This window comes from Pseudonaja textilis, chromosome 9 (genome assembly GCF_049901715.1).
Source record: "Pseudonaja textilis isolate UNSWEBS1 chromosome 9, rPseTex1.2, whole genome shotgun sequence".
Lineage (NCBI taxonomy): Eukaryota > Metazoa > Chordata > Lepidosauria > Squamata > Elapidae > Pseudonaja > Pseudonaja textilis.
Genome location: NC_141998.1, coordinates 5,086,743 through 5,104,133, shown reverse-complemented (window position 1 = coordinate 5,104,133; position 17,391 = coordinate 5,086,743). Strand labels below are relative to the sequence as shown.

The window sequence follows — 17,391 nt, the reverse complement described above, 5'->3', positions numbered from 1 at the left end:
CCCCACCCCTCCCCACCCTAGCTTAATTTTTACCTGTGCACTCTGGAGTGGGTGGGGTCTTAATTAGGGCTTATATTGGGCACATATGTAAAAACCAAGCTAGGGCTTACTCTCAGGGTAGATCTAATTTTTGGGGAAATGGTACAATATCTTTACTTGTTTTTTGCTTGGCTGGGAAGGTTGTGACCAGATGTTCATTCTATATTAGAAAAGTATAAAAGGGTCTGTTTCTTCTTTCTCTTTTCCCATTGTTGGAATTCTCCCCAGCCTGAAGACTTATCATGAAAGAGGAGAATGGAATAAAGGCAGTCCTTGACTTACAACACTTCATTTAGTGACTGTTCCAAGTAACAAGGCCCTGAGAAAAAAGTGACCGATGACCGTTTTTCACTCTTATGACCGTTGTGGCGTCACGTGGTCAAAAACCAGCAGCTTGGCCACTGACTCATGTTTATGACCGTTGCAGTGGGCCCCCTTTTGCAACCTTCTGACAAGTAAAGTCAATGAAGAAGCCAGTTTCACTTAATCATGTTACTAAGTGAACAACTGCAGGGATTCACTTAACCATGGCAAGTAATGTCATAAAATGGGGAAAACTCGTTTAACAGATGTCTTGCTCAGCAGCAGAAATTTTGGCCGAGGAACTCTGGGAGTTGAAGTCCACAAGCCTTAAAGCTGCCAAGGTTGGAGACTCCTGTCCTAAATAGTTTCAGTTTTCACTCTCGGGTGCTTTTTGTTCCAACTAGACAGCATCTTCTCTGATCCTGAGCTTGGTCTGCCATAGTTGTGAACTTGCCACATTCTGCTGGCCCGGTTTGACTTCCCTGTCAGGCTGAATGAACCAAATTTGATGTTTTGGGATGGAGTTTCGTTCCCAGTTCTCCTGGCCATATGCAGAATTTATGTAACCACAGGAAGATTTTAGACGGTGGAAGAGGGAGTTGTTTGTTCACACTCGGCCGACATTATACAAGTAGCCTCGTTTCACAAGGTTGATGCGAGGACAGTTTAAAAAAAAAAACACCTCTGAATTTCTTTGGAACAGTTAGAAAAGCAAATCTGATTAACAAATATTAACTAAATGTCAGAATCCATTGGATGCTGTTCCTGTGGAAGTGCGTGTCCTTATCCAGACGGAGTTCTAAATTTGGGGTTAATGGTTTTGGTATTTGTGTACCCCTATTCTCTAATATGGCCTCTGTGCACCCTGTTCTCTTATATGGCCATAAAGAGGAGATAGAAATCAGTTTTTTTTGCTGTTCAACTAGTTAGGACCTATTGTGTCCGAATGAAGAATTAGTTGGTAATACATTCAGTTGATCTGAACAATCAGTCTTGTAAAACTAGTAAGTCCTTGACATACGACCACAATTGAACCCAACATTTCTGCTGCTAGGTGAAATGTGTGTGAAGTGAATTTTGCCCCATTTTACAACTGTTCTTAGCCACAATTGTTAAATGAATCGCTGCAGTTTATCAAGTTAGTAACCCAGTTCTTAAGTGAATCTGGCTTCCCTATTGAGTTTGCTTGTCAGAAGGTCAGAGAAGGGGACCATGCAACCCTCGGACACTGAACCCGTCATAAATATGAGTCAGTTGCCAAGCCTCTGAGTTTTGATCACGTGTCCGTGGGAATGCTGCCAACAGTCCCGAGTGTGAAAAACGGTCCTAAGTCACATTTTCAGTGCCATGTGGTCACCAGATAAGTCAAGGGTTACATTTAATCTCTGCCTGTTCTGACTCAAGCCTTGTTCAAATTAAACAAACACAAACTGGGTATAAAAGCAAACCTTTTTTAATATGGCGCTGGGAATTCTTGGCATTCCCAGCCAAGAGTCATTTAAACCTAATTGTCCGAGATAAAAGCAAGCCTTTTCAAGGTTGCGAAAGGGCTGGCAAGAACAGAAGACTAATTACTGATTAAATATCCACCGACAGAAGTTTCAAAAACAAACCAGAGTTAGGGCTTCAGTGAGGACTCAGCGTCTAAAGAACTTCTTTGCTTCCTGCAAAGAGCACATCCCTTATGGGAGAGGCAGTCCCCTTCCAGCCTTACTCCTGAGTCGCTCTTGCTGCTTCAGCTGCTCTCTCCTTCGAGCAGCCCTGCGCACATGCACGCTGGGCACAGGCTCCCCGGGGTCCTCTGCTTCACTGTTGTCAGGCTCCGAAGACTCGGGTGGCAGCACCCCACTCTCCTATAGTCCTGGCCCCATCCCTGCATCAGGCGCAGGACCCTCGTCCGAGTCCTCGCCAGACTCCCTGACCGGTTCCCTTTTATCCTCGCTGTCCGAGAGCTCTGCCATCCGCACCTGCTGCCGGCGAACCACAACACCGCCCTTGAGAAATGAAGAGAATGACTCCTTGCAGTCAGGTTAGAACAAGGGTGTCAAAAATGGCGGCCTGCAGGCCAGATGCCTCGCGCACAGGCCACGCCCACCCCAGCTCCACGAATGGGTGGAACGTCATGGGACATCAACGTGACGCAGCGAGTTTGACGCCCGTGGGTTAGCAGAAGAGAGCACATAAGGCCAGTGCTCATAACAGAGAACACTAAAATACGTTTGGACGTGGCATTACTCTTCTTCTTTTCCAGTTTTCAGTAGTTGGCCTCGAGCAAAGATACATTTTTGTCTTGAGTTGTGGATGTTTCCTTTTGTTTAATAGATGCCTTACCTAACAACAGAACTGTATTTTCGGAGGTCTGTAAACCTTGGAAGGGAGGTACGAAATCAGCCCTCATCCTGTGTTGTTTTATTCCAGCTGCTGTTTTAAAATACGAAAATAATGTCATGAATATCAGACAGTTCAACTGCTCTCCGCACCCATACTGGCTTCCAAATTTCATGGATGTTTTCACATGGTCTCTGCCTTTTGTAGGAGAAAAGGGTAAGGGATGAACAGTTGCCTGGGATAGATGTAGACCGTGTTGCTGTCTTCTAGGGTTGTGCTTACTAAGACATTCTATTTTGATGAAACTATGCAAAGTCTTGTTTTCAGAGCAACTTAACCTTTAAAAAAATAACCAGGCTACTGGCTAGTATTACTGTAGTGGGAAATTTAGATTAAAATTGTAACAGTTTGAAAAACAGTATTGAACAAAATCAGCATTTTCTGTTGGTTCTGGAAAATAATTTTGATTAAATATTTTTTGTTGAGAAAGTAGGCACAACTCTTAAAGGCTTCTGTTCTTCAATAATCAAAGTTTATTTGTTTAAGCTATTCTTTTCTTGCTGTTTTTTTCCTTAAGATACCCTTTCTTCTGGCGCTAATGTAGTCGTCATTCCATAGACTTGGTTCTGATTCCTCAAAGTCATGTTGTAGTCTTAACAGACATTGATAGTATTCCTACATCTTAGTGTGTGTGTGAGTGTGTGTGTGTGTGTGAGAGAGAGAGAGAGAGAATGCACTTCCGTGGGGATTATGAGACTTGAAAGAGTAATAACCATTGCAAAGCCTTTTGACAGTCTTTTAAAGGCGCTATAGTTGGTTGCCACTTTCAATATCCTTAAAACTCCACAGTTTTAAAAGTTACAGAATGTCTTTAATTGCCAGTTCAACACAAAGCCCCATGTAGTTCAAAAGCCTACAACCTGTGAGAAACACAAGGAAGAGCTTACTTCAAGAATAACATCACCTAACACAGATCCTGGGGCATCTTATGTTTAAGGAGTGCCACCAAACACCATACTGGAGTTGTCCAATTTCATCTTCTGATAGACGAGATTAAATGAAAATCAAATTTGGTACTGTATCAGTCCAACTTAAAAATAACTAGTAGTCCCTGGTTACAACCAGTTGCTCAGTGTTGCAGCCCATCGGCTGCCAGTCCCTCCATGGGAGTCAGGATCTGCATTAAGGCAACCTGAGAGCTCCGAGGGGGAAGAGGGAATAGAGCTGGCAGAGAGAGAGACAGAGAGAGAGACAGAGCCTGGGCTCTGTCTCTCTCTCAGCTCTCAGATGGAGAGTCAACATCCCTCAGGTCTGAGGTGGCTGATGAGGAAGAAGAGGAAAAGCTGGGGTCCAGTGCCTGATGCGTGGATGCACAGAAGGCAGAGGAGAGGAGAGGAGAGCAGTGGAAACCTATGGGCCTGTCCTTGGGAAGGAAGAGCCACCGCTGCTAGTGAGGCCCCACCGTAGCTCTGGGGATAAAAGGCAGGGGGTGGAGATGAATAGATGTGGCAGACAATTATTCATCTTCTGGACGGACGGACAGACGGACGTTAGCCTGCGGTAAGAGAGAATTTTTTTGCCGGGGCTGTTGGCGCTCCTAATAAAGGAATCTTTGAGTTCACTTCAGAGGGCCAGAACACTCAGCAACCCAATCAAAGTTACGACCGTGCTCAGTGAGGAGAGCTTGGGACTGTTCCTCAGAGTTGCAGCCATCCCTGCATCCAAACGGTCATGCGATCCAAGAGCTTGCCTGGCTCACAGAGGGCTTCTTAGCTGATTACATTGCTTGCTTCCTACACCGTGAATGCAATTCAATTTTGAAAGGCTATTTGATTTGCTCAGAAAGAACGCGGCTTCGGTTTTCCACCATAGTTACCTCATTATGTATCCCCCCAAGACCAAAGCATTCCTGGCGGTTTATGACCACAATAATGTACCCCACCCCCCAAAAGGCAGTATGAGATAAAAGCATAATAAATCTACAACTTTTATAAAGTTTAAAATGGATTTAATTGTTGTTCAGCCAGCCATTGACATCATCCACAGGAGGCGATTTCAGCTTTCAAAGGCCTTATGGAATAACTCAATTTGGATCGCTTTTTGAAGTATCAAGAGCTTATTGCTGATCTCATTCCCAGTAGAAGGCTGCTCCTTGAGGAGGCGGCTTCATCTAAATGCATTGTATGGGTCCCATTGACCTCCTCTTAGGTGGACTGATTTTGTATACCAGGGGTCTCCAAACTTGGCAACTTTAAGACTTGTGGATTTCAACTCTGGGAGTTGAAGTCCACAAGTCTTAAAGTTGCCAAGTTTGGAGACCTCTGATGTATACCATTCGACTTAGCCCAAGCAGATCAGATGGGTTATTTTTTCATTAATATTAAAGCTACTTTATTTATATTACTTACTTAGTATCCTGGTGTGATTTAAGTTTAATTGCTTAGTCTCCACAACTATCAATAAGTGTTGTATCTAATGTTTTATGATGAATGCATCTTACGGTGATAATTGTTGTGCGTACACTGAGAGCTTATGCACAGGAGACAAATCCCTTTTTGCTTGTGTGTCTCCTCACGCTTGGCCAACAAATTCCATACCTTAGTAAGCAAGCAAAGACCTTTGGGACTTAGATCCAGCAACCGTTAGATGTTGCTGCTACTTCATCACTTTTTCTCTCTACTCCCTGCAGTTACAGAGATGCTGGTGAACATTCTCAACATCTGCTCCGACGATGAGCTGATTTCAGACGGAGATGAATCTTTGGACGGTAACAGCCCTTTTGTGACATTTTCAGGGACTTGAGGAGTGGTTTCAAGTAAATCGGGAGAGAGTGGGATCCTACATATCGAATAGGCAGCCTTTTAACACCATTTTTGTTGCCATCTTTTCCATTCATAAATTAAGCTTGCTATATCTTCTCTTCAGCTGGTTTACAGACAGTTTATTTCTTTGGGCTACTAACCCTTCTCCTCCCTATCCACCACTCTACTATCGTGGCTTCATCTTTGACCTGTCAGCAATTGCTTGCTCTTTGTATCAACATTGTGAAAATGGAAAGGGAGACTTAAACAGAAGAAGCTTGTTCGAGGTAGAAAGATTGAACGCTCACTGCTCCTCCCGTGCATGGCTCCCATTCCTGTTCCCAGGAGAAGTTGAGAATGACATTGACTCGATCAGATAGTCATCAACATCTGGTCCAATCAATGTCATATTTAAGACAAAGGGCGCTTATCACCTGCAGCCATCTTTTACGTGCCTTTTTTTTCTTTTAATAAAAAAGTGCAAATTGACTCCAGAAGTATCCTGGGCCAGGATGGGACCATGAAGTTTACAGTTAATGAAGACTATCCCGTCCATGCCTAAAGACAATTTAAGCAAAATATGTGTGTTAAGTTGCAAAAATATATGTCTTTAAGTTGCATGCCTGGCAAAATTGCGGATTGTTCTGGGAACTTGTTTTGGCTCTTCCAAAAGACAATTGGGAGCACTTGACAGCCTGGTGTAACCCAAAAACATTTTGTTGGGAACGTAAACATTGTCGAGTTGGAATGCTGCTAACGGATGGAAAAGATTGTTGACCATGAGAAAGTATTGATCACGAGAAAGCTTTATCTGTCATTTCTGCGTACTCTTCAAGAATAAAACCAACCTCATCTTTTGGGCCCTTACTAATACTTAACGTAATAATGTGTGGAAAGCAGAAGTCAAGTCGATTGCCATCCAGAGTTTGGCAAATAAGGTCTTTAGTAAAAGAGAGGAAGACTTAACTAGATGAGCTCTTGACAGAAGTGCAAAAGAAAACTGCTCCCTTGCCCCATTGCAGGGTTTCTTTTTTTTTTTAAATGTTCTTCGCTCCCTCCCATGGAAATTAAATTTGTTTCTTCTATCTCTGTCTTCATCTCCTTGTATACTTGGTGTCTCTTCTCCCTGAAGATAACTACATTTCAAGCTATCCGAAAGGTACCCAGCTAGAATTTGCTAAAAGCTTAATTCTCACTGCCTGTGCCACCAGACTTCCTTGGAGTGGATTTTGAATAGCTGACTAGTTGGACAATCTCGCCATTTCCCCCTCCCCCCCCTCTTCAGTTTTAACATGAACGTGGTGCGTTTGTTTTGTCGTTGTTCCTCCTTTTTTTTTAACCCTGTTTTGTTCCTTCAGGGACGTGAACAGTGTGTGTTTGGGGGGGTCACATTTCTCTTGACTTTTGAATGCAGCCACCTTATGCATGGCTGGATCCATCGGTGCATGTCAGATCTCCAGTTTGGCTTGTCCTGTTCTTAATGCCTAGTTGGGTGACAACCAACAAGCAAAATAAGATCTTGGTTCAGAGAAGATGCCATTGCCATTCGGTTTGTAGTCGGACCCCATCTGCCCCCCCGTCCCCCGAAGTCTCTTCATTCTTTTTGATCGATGTTTGGTCTGTGTAGTAAGAGGGAGAGGGGCTTTTCCCTAAGATGCCACGGGAAACGAGGGCGCGAACGAGGTTGCAAAAGTTCTAGCTCTTCCTCTTCTGCATCTGAAGAGAGTGCTTGTGTGACCGTTCTCCCTTCTGCAAGCACCAGCCCAGAATCCTTTTCACCTTCACTCGGTCTTGTCATTGTGTCCCTCGCATTGCCAAGCTGTGTCTCTGTGGCTGTTAACTTCCCTTGTGTTGTGTGGCCAGACCCACTGGTGGGAAGCGGAGAGGTCTGCTGCTTGGAATAACACTTGGCATATTTCTTCTCGTGGTCATTTCTCCTCCCATTTTTGGACCTTTTTCTGTACGTCGCCTTGTCGGTCACTTCGCTCTCCTTTCCATTCTGATCATGACTTTTCCGTAACCGACTAACGCAATTTTAGCTGTAAGGTTCTCTTTTCTAGAATCAGGTAGATGCTGCCTATTGGCATCAACTGAGCCTATAAAGCATGATTTGTACTTCATCCTTTTTTAAAAAAAAAAAACATTTTTGATTCTTCTTTCCCAAGGAGGCACAACTGCCCGTAAAGAGATCATCCGGAATAAGATCAGGGCCATTGGGAAGATGGCACGAGTCTTTTCAGTTCTTCGGTAAGCTTGCTCTTTCTTGGGAATCTTGGTTAGAAAGGGAGGATAAAAGCTGCTTTATCGTTTTGCCAGACTGCCTCTGTTGTATCAGCACAGCTCAGAGAGCTTTTCCATTTGGGAAAAGTACAAAAGAGTTTTGAAGGGTTGGAAATCCTCAAGCACGAAGGTGGGTTATATAGATCAACTGTGCGGGTCCTTCTTTCTGGAAACATTTTCCCAAGACGTATCTTATCCAGATAGTTGAGGGTTTTTTAAAAAAAACAACAATTGAATACTTCAAAAAAGCATCTCCGATAATGCAGCTTTTATGAAGTATCAGCTGTTTCTTTGTCCCATGTATCCAATTTGTCCCACCTTTTTTTTTTTTGGCTTGGACTCAAAAGCAGGGTGGATGTGCAGTCTTGCATCTAGGTTAAGGGTCTTCAAACTTGGCAACTTTAAGACTTGTGGACTTCAATTCCCAGAATTCCTGAGCTCACATGACTGGAGGAGGAATTCTGGGAGTTGAAGTCCACGAGTCTTAAAGCTGTCAAGTGTTGAGACCTCTGATCTAGGTAGAGCCAAAAAGGTTAAATTGCTTGATTCCACACACTGGTTAAAGCGGAGGTTGGCAACATGGCGGCATAATAACATTTGATGGTACCCTCTGATCACCTTCTGATCGTATGTAATTAATCGACATCAGGGATCTTGTCCTTTTGGCTGGGTATTTAGGTATTCTCTTTACAGAGATGTTTTCCAAGCCTAGCTAGCATATTTATTTGTTTGTTTCTTTTATATTTCTAAACCACCTATCTCCCTCAAAGAAAGGCTCTATTGCTACTCTCATCTACTTTGAGATGGTTGGATTTCAGTTCTCCAAATTTCCCAGCCAGCATGGCTGCCGCTAATAGTAATAGCACTGAGACTTATATACCGCTTCTCGGTGCTTTACAGCCCTCTCTAAGCGGTTTTACAGTGTCAGCCTCTTGCCCCCAATAATCTGGGTCCTCATTTTTACCAACCTCGGAAGGACGGAAGGCTGAGTCAACCTGGAGCCTGGTGAGGTTTGAACTGCCAAATTGCAGGCAGCCGGCAGTCAGCCGAAGTAGCCTGCTGTACTGCACTCTAACCAGAGGTGGTATTCAGCAGGTTCTGACCAGTTCTGGAGAACCAGTAACGGAAATTTTGAGTAATTTGGAGAACCAGTGGTAACCTTCCCCCAGTAATGGGGAAGGAATGGAGATTTTACAGTATCCTTCCCCTGCCATACCCGCCATGCCACACCCACCAAGCCATACCCACAGAACCGTGAATAAAAATTTTTTGAATACCATCACCGACTCTAAATACTGCGCCACTGTGGCTAAGAATTACAAGAAATAAAAAATCCAGACACCTCAAAGTTGCTGAGGTTGGGAACCCTGTCCTCCAGAATTTCAAGGGCCAGGGTCCTAAAAAACTAGTGTGCTTTTAACTGTTTGCTCGTGTATAAATTGGTCCCGTTGCTTTCTGTTTTCAGAGAGGAGAGTGAGAGCGTGCTGACACTCAAAGGCCTGACTCCCACAGGTACTCTGCCCCTGGGGGTCCTCTCAGGGGGGAAGCAGACTCTACAGACAGGTAAGTATACAAAAAGTGAAGCCCTGTTGTGGGATACGAAGGATAGCAATGGAAATTTAGCTTCTGAACATGCCTTAAGAAAGCCGCTGGATTTTGCAGCAGGAAGTTATTGTGGTTTTCCCACAGTGCTGCTTTTCCCTTCCCATCACAATAATAAGATGAATTGCAAGGGTCACCAATCGTTTGTCTAGCATATCCAAGGTTCCCAAATCTGGTGTTTCAAGATAGTGTGTGATGACCTGGGATGTGGCACAAAAGCAACAAAGCCACAAAAGTAGGTAAAAGTCCCTTTATTGCCTCCAACTTGGCCCCCAACGTCCAATTATCATCGGCCGGAGAAAAAACTCTCCCAAGAACAGTTGTTTAAAGGGAAGAAATTCAGTCTGAACCCAAAGTACATATACATTATAAATAAAAACCAACACAAACCACGCTGCAGCAATTAACGAGACAGGGCAGGATAAGGAATTGCAGGCTTCAAAAGATAATGAAACACACACAGTTGGGAGGATGCCAGAAGTCAGATAAGTCTTGACAAAATCAAAATAATTCACACTTTGCTCCCAGCAAGGTGCTGTGCGCAAACGCCCTTTTAAAATCCTGTTTTCCCAGCTGCAGTTAATGAAGGGAATCAGGGCCCTTTTCTCCCCCGTAACCCCCGTAACTCACATTGCTCCCTTCTCCGTTCCTCCCTGCGTGCCCTAGGATGAAGAGGAGGTAGTTAGTTAAAGGCTAGTTAAAGTTAGGTTATACAGAACAATGTTTTGAGCAGGAATGGAAGATATTTGGATGTCCAGTTGAATTTCCAATTCAACCAGCTATCTGAAACTCAGGGGCTGACAAGTAGATAAATAGGTACCGTTTTGTTGGGATGGTAACAGCACCCTGTGACGACATGCTGGCCACATCCAAGGAAATGTCTTCAGACAGCGTGGGCTCGATGCCCTTGAAATGGGGATGAGTATCACTCCCTAAAGTCAGTCATGACTAGTGGAGTAAAATCCACAGGGACTTCTTTACTTTTATTTTTCTTCAATTCATCCCAAAAGGGGACTCGGGATGGCTTGCATAAAAATAATGAATGTGACCACCCAGATTAAATTAACCTGTGGCCCTCCAAATCACATTCTTCTTCGATCAGCTACAACTAATATAGGCAATAAGGAAGGATGATGGAAGTTGCTATGTGCCAACATGTGAAGGGTGTCAGGCTTTCCAGGTAGAACCTGGTCAGGAAACAGGCACCCCATGAAATGTTGGGATTCCACTGTTGGTTAAAGCTAAAATAACAGAATCTTGAAATTCTGGCAGAGATTCTTTAAGAAGGGAGAGAAAGAATTCTACAGAGGACCAAGGCAGAGCAATTTTATTTCTCACTCACTCCTCTTCATCAGGGCTTAGCTGAGGTTTATATAATAGTTGTTGAATTTCTGTACTTCTCTATACCAAACCATATGTTGCTCACTCTTGGTAGCTCGGATCAGTCAGTAAAACCACAAACATTGCCTCAATTTACCCTCCTTGTTCTAAAGAAGGCTTCCTTTGAGAAGCATTGTAGTATGTATGGCTTAATCTAGATATTCCAATAAAAACAAATTGCTTGCGTTATGTGGAATTCAAGAAAATTTGACATTTTGGCAAATTATTTTCATTAAGAACAAATATGAGATTCGCTCCATCCAAATTCTCTCTAGTCCAATATTACATTCCCACTGTAACTGAACAAATGTCACCTGGAAGCGTACAAAAGAACATAAGAACAGTATTTCTCTCCTAGCATTTGATAGCAATAATCTAAAAGTGCACGTTTTGATGTCCACTGGATGTGTTGAGACAGGAGCTATATGTACATACTTGTCCTTAATCTACCAACTTTCAGCTTTGTTGGAAAAAGTGAGAGGGGAAAAAGCCTTCTGAATCTAAATTTCCACTTCACATATAATATTGCAAACTCCTATTTTGTCTCCTCTTTTCTTCTAAGTGAAAATAGATTGTGTACAAATCTTGGCTGATGCTGTTATCCTGACAATGGATTATATTTCTCTCTCTCCCTCCTTCTCTCTCCCTCCCTCTCTCTATCTTTCTCACACAAACACACACACACACACAAATATAGATGTGTTCTTCTATAACAGTTACATGTAAAAATACCAACTTACTAAAAAGTGTCACATTACATTAATTTGTTACTGAAATCACTACCTGATCTCACAGTGAGATATTATAGATTAATGGGCAGCATTGGCTGGTTTGCACCAGGAAATGACCTGTAGTAATTCCATATAACTGTAAGGCGGCATGTTAATCCTTTCCTACTGCCAGCATTTGAACTCTTGTTTCAAACCAGCTTTATCTCCTTCCTGTTAACATCAGATGACTTCTTAGTTATACCATGAACAGTGATTGATTACATCCTCATATCATGTGAAGAAAGGATGTTATAATAAGAGTATCCAAAAGAGTAGCAAGTTGCTCTTTAAGATTCGTTGCTCCTTTTGTCCAAGAAAGCCCAGGAAAAGGCCCTGATCTTTTAAAGAACCATAGTGAGGGTGCCCACCATGGATGGTTCTTCTTTTGTTTCTGGGGCCATTTTGAAGGATACTAGACAGGTATACTGTCAGATAGACCCCTGGCAAAAAAAAAAAAAAAAAGCAGACCACATTGTGAAAATGAAGAAAATAGTTTCAGAATGCTTTCGTTGGCATGAAGCTATAAAGAGGTGGTGTATGCTTATGATTGGCAAAAGTTGAGAATCATTTCAGGCAGTCCTTGGGTGAAGAACATCCAAATATTGGGCAACTCCTATTTACAGACAGGCTTCCTTTTACTCAAAATGGCGGAGAGCGTTCTCCTTCCTCAAGCAGACAAACCGCTGAAGCTGCCCAATGTTTTTTATGAACCCCTGAAGCTTTTCAAGATGCCGCTTGTTTTCAGAGGTTTATGAGAAGATTGCATGGCTTTGGTAGTCCCATCAGTTCAAGGTAGGAGAATGCCAGTTTTAATAATAGGCAGTCTTGTTTTCCAGGTACGAGTTCTGACTTACATCCCAAAGGTGCTTTTTCAAGAGGCCACTGAACTTTCTTGTTTTTCTTTGAAGAGGTTTCGCTTCTCATCTAAGAAGCTGTTTCAGCTCTGGCTGGATGTTAAGAAATGGAAGGATTTATACTCCTTGCAGGCAGCTGGTCATTTGCCTTCTGCAATATAAATCCTTCCATTTCCCACCATCCAGGCTGAAGAAGTTTCTTGGATGAAGACGTCTTCGAAGAAACACAAAGTCCAGTGGCCTCTTGAAAAAAACACCTTTGGGACAACTGTAACCTGGATGACAGAGAATCTCCCTAGACATTCTGACTTACGTACAAATTTGAGTTAAATGACAGGATGGATCTTGTTTTTACCTCAAGGACTACCTCTATTCACACTCAGGATTACTGCTCAGTACTCGTATCCATTTTGGAAATCAGGTGGATCCATGTTAACATTTGCTATCGGAAGCGGGTTGTAAGGAGTGGAAGGACCATCTCCAACAGCCCCGGGGTCCCCTTTAATTGTAGGAAAAGGCTTCAGGTTTAATTGCCGCTGTCCTTCCCTTTGGAATATCCTGTCAGGGATCCAAGTAATACACCCAAAGCAAACGAAACTCCGAGGTGGGTAGATTCCTCAAAGAATAGCTTTATTGGATATATTATATTGGGCCAGTTCTGGAGAAAACTGACTCTGAAGGTTTCCGCGGTTTTCACCTCATTAAAAGTAAAAGTTTTTCCCTTTCCCCAATCAGTCAGTCATGTGGTCCAATCAAGGTGCCGTCTGGTTGCTTGGTAACATCACTCCTCCTCTCTCTCTCTCTCTCTCTCTCTCTCTCTGACCACATGTGGGAGTGTCCTTGATTCCCAGGGGAAAGTATTTTGTTTTGGCTACAAAACCCCAGCTCTCTCTATTCCCCGCTCCCTATCCCCTCCGCTCCAGTGTGGCAACGCCGAAGCCTCAAAATGGCTCTGACCAGGTCAGCTTCAGGGTTGACACATCCCTAGTCCTGATACAATAAACAGTCTAACTCCATCTGAAACAAGCACCCCTTTCATGTAGAAACTTTTTCAAGAGAGGTTGCTTAGTTTCAGTACCGCGATGTGCAGGGGTTATCTGCGAAACGCTGCAGTGCGAAAAATGGGGGCGCGTGTTAGCACCCAGAAGTTGATTCCAAGCCAATGGTTAGAGTCCGCTCCCCTTTGAAACTCAGCGGAGCCATTTTCCGATCTGCCGACACCGTGACCTTTAACCTCTCCAGAGCCCTTTCACCTCTTGGCCCTCTTGCCATCCTTCTCTGCCGCCCGGGTTATCATCACCCTTCTACCTCTCGTTGGGTATCGGGCGGGTTTCTAAGTCTCATAAGCAACCATAAGTGATGTTAAGTTCACTCACGCTTTTCTGTCTTTATTTTTGCATGCCACTGTTCCTTCTGTATTACAGCCACAGTAGAAGCAGTAGAGGCACGGGAAGGTATGGCTAGAATCTTGCAAGATGGTTTGTGTGTTTGCTAAATCTTTCTTTCTTTCTTTTTTTTTTACCCCACACCCCTACCCAAGATGGTTTGTGTATTTGCTAAATCTTCTTCTTTCTTTTTTTTTTACCCACCCCACTTTCCAAGATGGTTTGTGTGTTTGCTAATCTTTTTTTTTTTAAACCCTCATCCAAGAGTTTTATTGTCAGCATTATACACACACCCACACACAAAAAAACCCCCCACTATATTCTTGCATCACCAGAATTAGAGAGCAGCTCCATCTCAGTAAGAGCCCAAAGGCATTTTGTTGTCTCTGCCCTATGACTCCTTCGACGGGCTGACTTACCTTGGAGTTCTGGGGAGCAGAACGGCTGCCTCAAGAGCTGCAGTGGTGTGAGAGTCCGTATTTTGGTTCCTCAATTTTGTTCAGAGCAAGCCTTTGCAGCCCCGTGGAAAGCTATTCTATATAGGTAGGCCTTGACTGGCGGTCACAGTGGAGGCCAAAATTGACGCTGCTAAGTGAGACATTTATCAACGGAGTTTTGCCCCAACTTTTCTTTGTCACAGTTGTTAAGTAAATCATTGCAGTCATTTAAGTTAATTCCCCGCTGATTTTGCCTGTCAGAAGGCCACCAAAGTTGATCATGCGACTCTGGGACACTGCAACCATCATGAAAATATGTCCTGGTTGCCAAGCCTCTGGATTTTGATCCCCATGCCGGTGTGGGGGTGCTGCAACTGTCATAAGTGTGAAAAACGGACACTTTTCTTCCAGTGCTGTTGTAACTTTGAACGGTCACGAAATGCACTATTATAATTTGATGACTACCTGTACTGATCTTAGGGCTTCTCAGAGGACAGCAGTGCTGCATTGGGAAAGGAATAGGCCCGTGCTAAGGATCTGTAATTCACCAGCTGGAATATCAGCAGCATCAGTTTTTATGAGCCACCTCGGGATGGCTTCTAACGTAAAGTATGGGAGTGCACATCTACAAAGACCCCGTGGACTGCAATATTACTCAGGGCAGCCCATTTGTAACACCTCAGGGTTTTTTTTTTCCAGTAAAGCCTAGATAAGTTTTGTACCTTTTTCAAGTAGCTCCTAAATTCTGATTATTTACCCACCAAAAATACTGTTTTTCAAGGTCTTGTGCGGAGAGGTTGGATTGGTTTGCTTCCCCAAGGCTTCCTGCTGTCCTTCCCACCTTCCAGTTGCAAAATGTGAAACACACACACACACACACACACACACCCTTCTAGAAAGATCTTTCCTGCTTTTCAAAGTGCTCCAGCATTAGGGGACCGGAGGCTAAAACAGATGAAGAACGGTTGCAGGAACTGGGCATGGCTAGTCTAAGGAAGAGAAGGACCAGGGGAAACAGGATAGCAGTTTTCCAATATTTGGAAGAGAGGAAGGAGTCAAGCTATTTTCCAAGGCACCCGAAGGCCAAACAAGGAATAATGGATGGAAATAAGGAGGAATTTTCTGGCAGTGAGAACCATCAACCCATGGAACAGAAGTTGCCTGCAGAAGTTGTAGGTGCTTCATCAGTTGCCATCAGTTGGAAATCGTGTAGGGTCTCCTGCTTGGGCAGGGGGTTGGACTAAATCACCTACAAGGTCCCTTCCAACTCTGTTTGGAATTCTGTTGTTCTGATTTCTTCAGATGATCGGGAGAGTGACGTAGTCATTAGAGAAAACCTGAAACCTTAACCTGAAAGCGAACATTTATTTGGCCTTGCATTATCTCCTCAAACTGACAATGAGTTACCAATCTCCAGGTATGTAGTTCCATAGTCTTTACACAGGAAATGCCAGAATTGAGTCCAATTCAGAATTGAATTGGGCATTTAAGCCCGTGTTTCGTAGATGCTAGATGTGTGCCCCAGAATTTGGGACATCTAATTAACCTCTCCTGAGACAGTGAGGCCACTGAATGTATTTGCTGTTTCTCTTCTTGCCAAACTCGTTCTATTCAGAAGACCCTCAAAGAAGTAAGCAGAGTTTCAGAAGAAGTCTAGAGAACCTGGTCTTTGCTGTTCTCCTAAGTATTGCCACTGGACAAGCCTTTTTTAACAGAAATACCGAATCCATCAAATTGCATTGCTGGGTCATTTTCAATGCATGGCAAAAAAAATCAGGTTACAAACTTTGCAGCAAAAGAGCTCACGGAGTACCTAGCTAGTTCTCTGTTGTTTCTCACACTACCGGCAAAAGAAGATTTTTATGCTCAGCCCTGGGTTTGATAGAAAATGTAAGGCTGTGCCAAGTGGGCGAAGAGGTTTTGGCCATACGTGCCTGAGGCTTTTCTCTGCAATCCAGTTCATGGTCATGCAAGACTTTTTCATTCAAAGATTGGTTCATTTCCCCCTTTTTGTGGTGCGGTGTTTTGTTTTTTTTAAATCTGTGTGTGTATATGTGTGTGTGTGTGTAGTGTTCTGCTGTGCTGAAGACTATGACTTTTGATTTAGCACTCAGTGATTTTGATTTTATGTTTTCCCAGCTTTGAAAAGAATGCTGTTACTTTCACGGCACCATTGTTGAGCATCTGTCTGACTTCCTAAATTGTTTTTTCCAGATTAGGTTTGAAGTTTTATTAAGGGGGCGGGATTGCCTTCATTAACAGTTTTTGCCTAAAAATTATTTAGGCTACAGACAAACATTTGTTTTTTTTAAAAAATCAGAGATGAAAGCGGTTGGAGAGGAATCTCTTGAAACACACTTATGCATTTTTTTTCTTAGTCATTTTGCCCCTTGATCCTAACCTACAGATTTTTGAAGCGTTAAAGATGACAAAAAGTCAGTTGATTCTGACTCTGTAAACCGCTTAGAGAAGGTTGTAAAGCAATATGAAGCGGTATATAAGTGCTGTTGCTATTGGAAGCCAAAATGTGGAAACATATATATATATATATTTTGAGGGGGAATTATCTCACATGGCTTCTAGGCTGCCAGAAACACGGTAGTGCAGTGAATGAAGAAGTCAGACGCATGCTCTACACACACAACCTCTGCCTGACAGCAGAGGAGCGAGCGTTTACAAGTCAACGGCCTACTTCGCAAATGCCTCCAATTGCCTCTTTTCCCTCCCCTGTAGCCATCCGTGGATTTTCGCCGCAACACAAGATCCGCAGCTTCGAAGAAGCCAGAGGCCTGGATCGCGTCAACGAGCGCATGCCGCCCCGCAAGGATTCCAAGCATCCTGACGGTCCAGTGAATTTAACCTCAACAAACTCTGCGGACAAGAATGGGACAGGGAAGAAAGCCCAGTAACAGTTCCATATCACTAAAGCATCCAAAACTTAATGAATTCTATTTATTTATTATGAAAGGGGGGGTTTGGGGGTGGGGGAGAAATCAACTTAGCCAGGAGGCACATCCATAATCCAGTTTGCATCCATTCTGTAAGAGAGGTGACCATTTTGTAAGTTTTTTAAATTTTATGTTCAATATATAAAGTCATCTTCTTTTGTTTAATTTAGGGTGGGTCTAAAATCTAGTACATATATATATATATATAAAGTGTTCTGTACAGATAGGTATCCCTGCCAAGAGGGAAGGATCCTGTGTTGGTGA

General features: G+C 43.3%; 1 protein-coding gene across 4 annotated transcripts in view; it reads left to right on the top strand.

Moving 5' to 3' along the window:
• Positions 1-17,121, top strand: part of PPP3CC (protein phosphatase 3 catalytic subunit gamma) — a 68,128-nt gene extending 51,007 nt beyond the window's left edge. Inside the window, exons 9-15 of one of the 4 annotated variants that reach the window (XM_087938667.1) lie at positions 2,761-2,886; positions 5,360-5,437; positions 6,604-6,630; positions 7,637-7,718; positions 9,217-9,314; positions 13,782-13,811; positions 16,913-17,121. In XM_087938667.1, coding sequence (XP_087794793.1) covers positions 2,761-2,886; positions 5,360-5,437; positions 6,604-6,630; positions 7,637-7,718; positions 9,217-9,314; positions 13,782-13,811; positions 16,913-17,088 — 617 coding nt within the window. In that variant the 3' untranslated portion in view covers positions 17,089-17,121. The remainder of the gene's footprint in view (positions 1-2,760; positions 2,887-5,359; positions 5,438-6,603; positions 6,631-7,636; positions 7,719-9,216; positions 9,315-13,781; positions 13,812-16,912) is intronic. The other 3 variants (XM_026714885.2, XM_087938668.1, XM_026714886.2) reach the window with 3 other exon arrangements.
• The last annotated feature ends 270 nt before the right edge of the window (positions 17,122-17,391 follow it).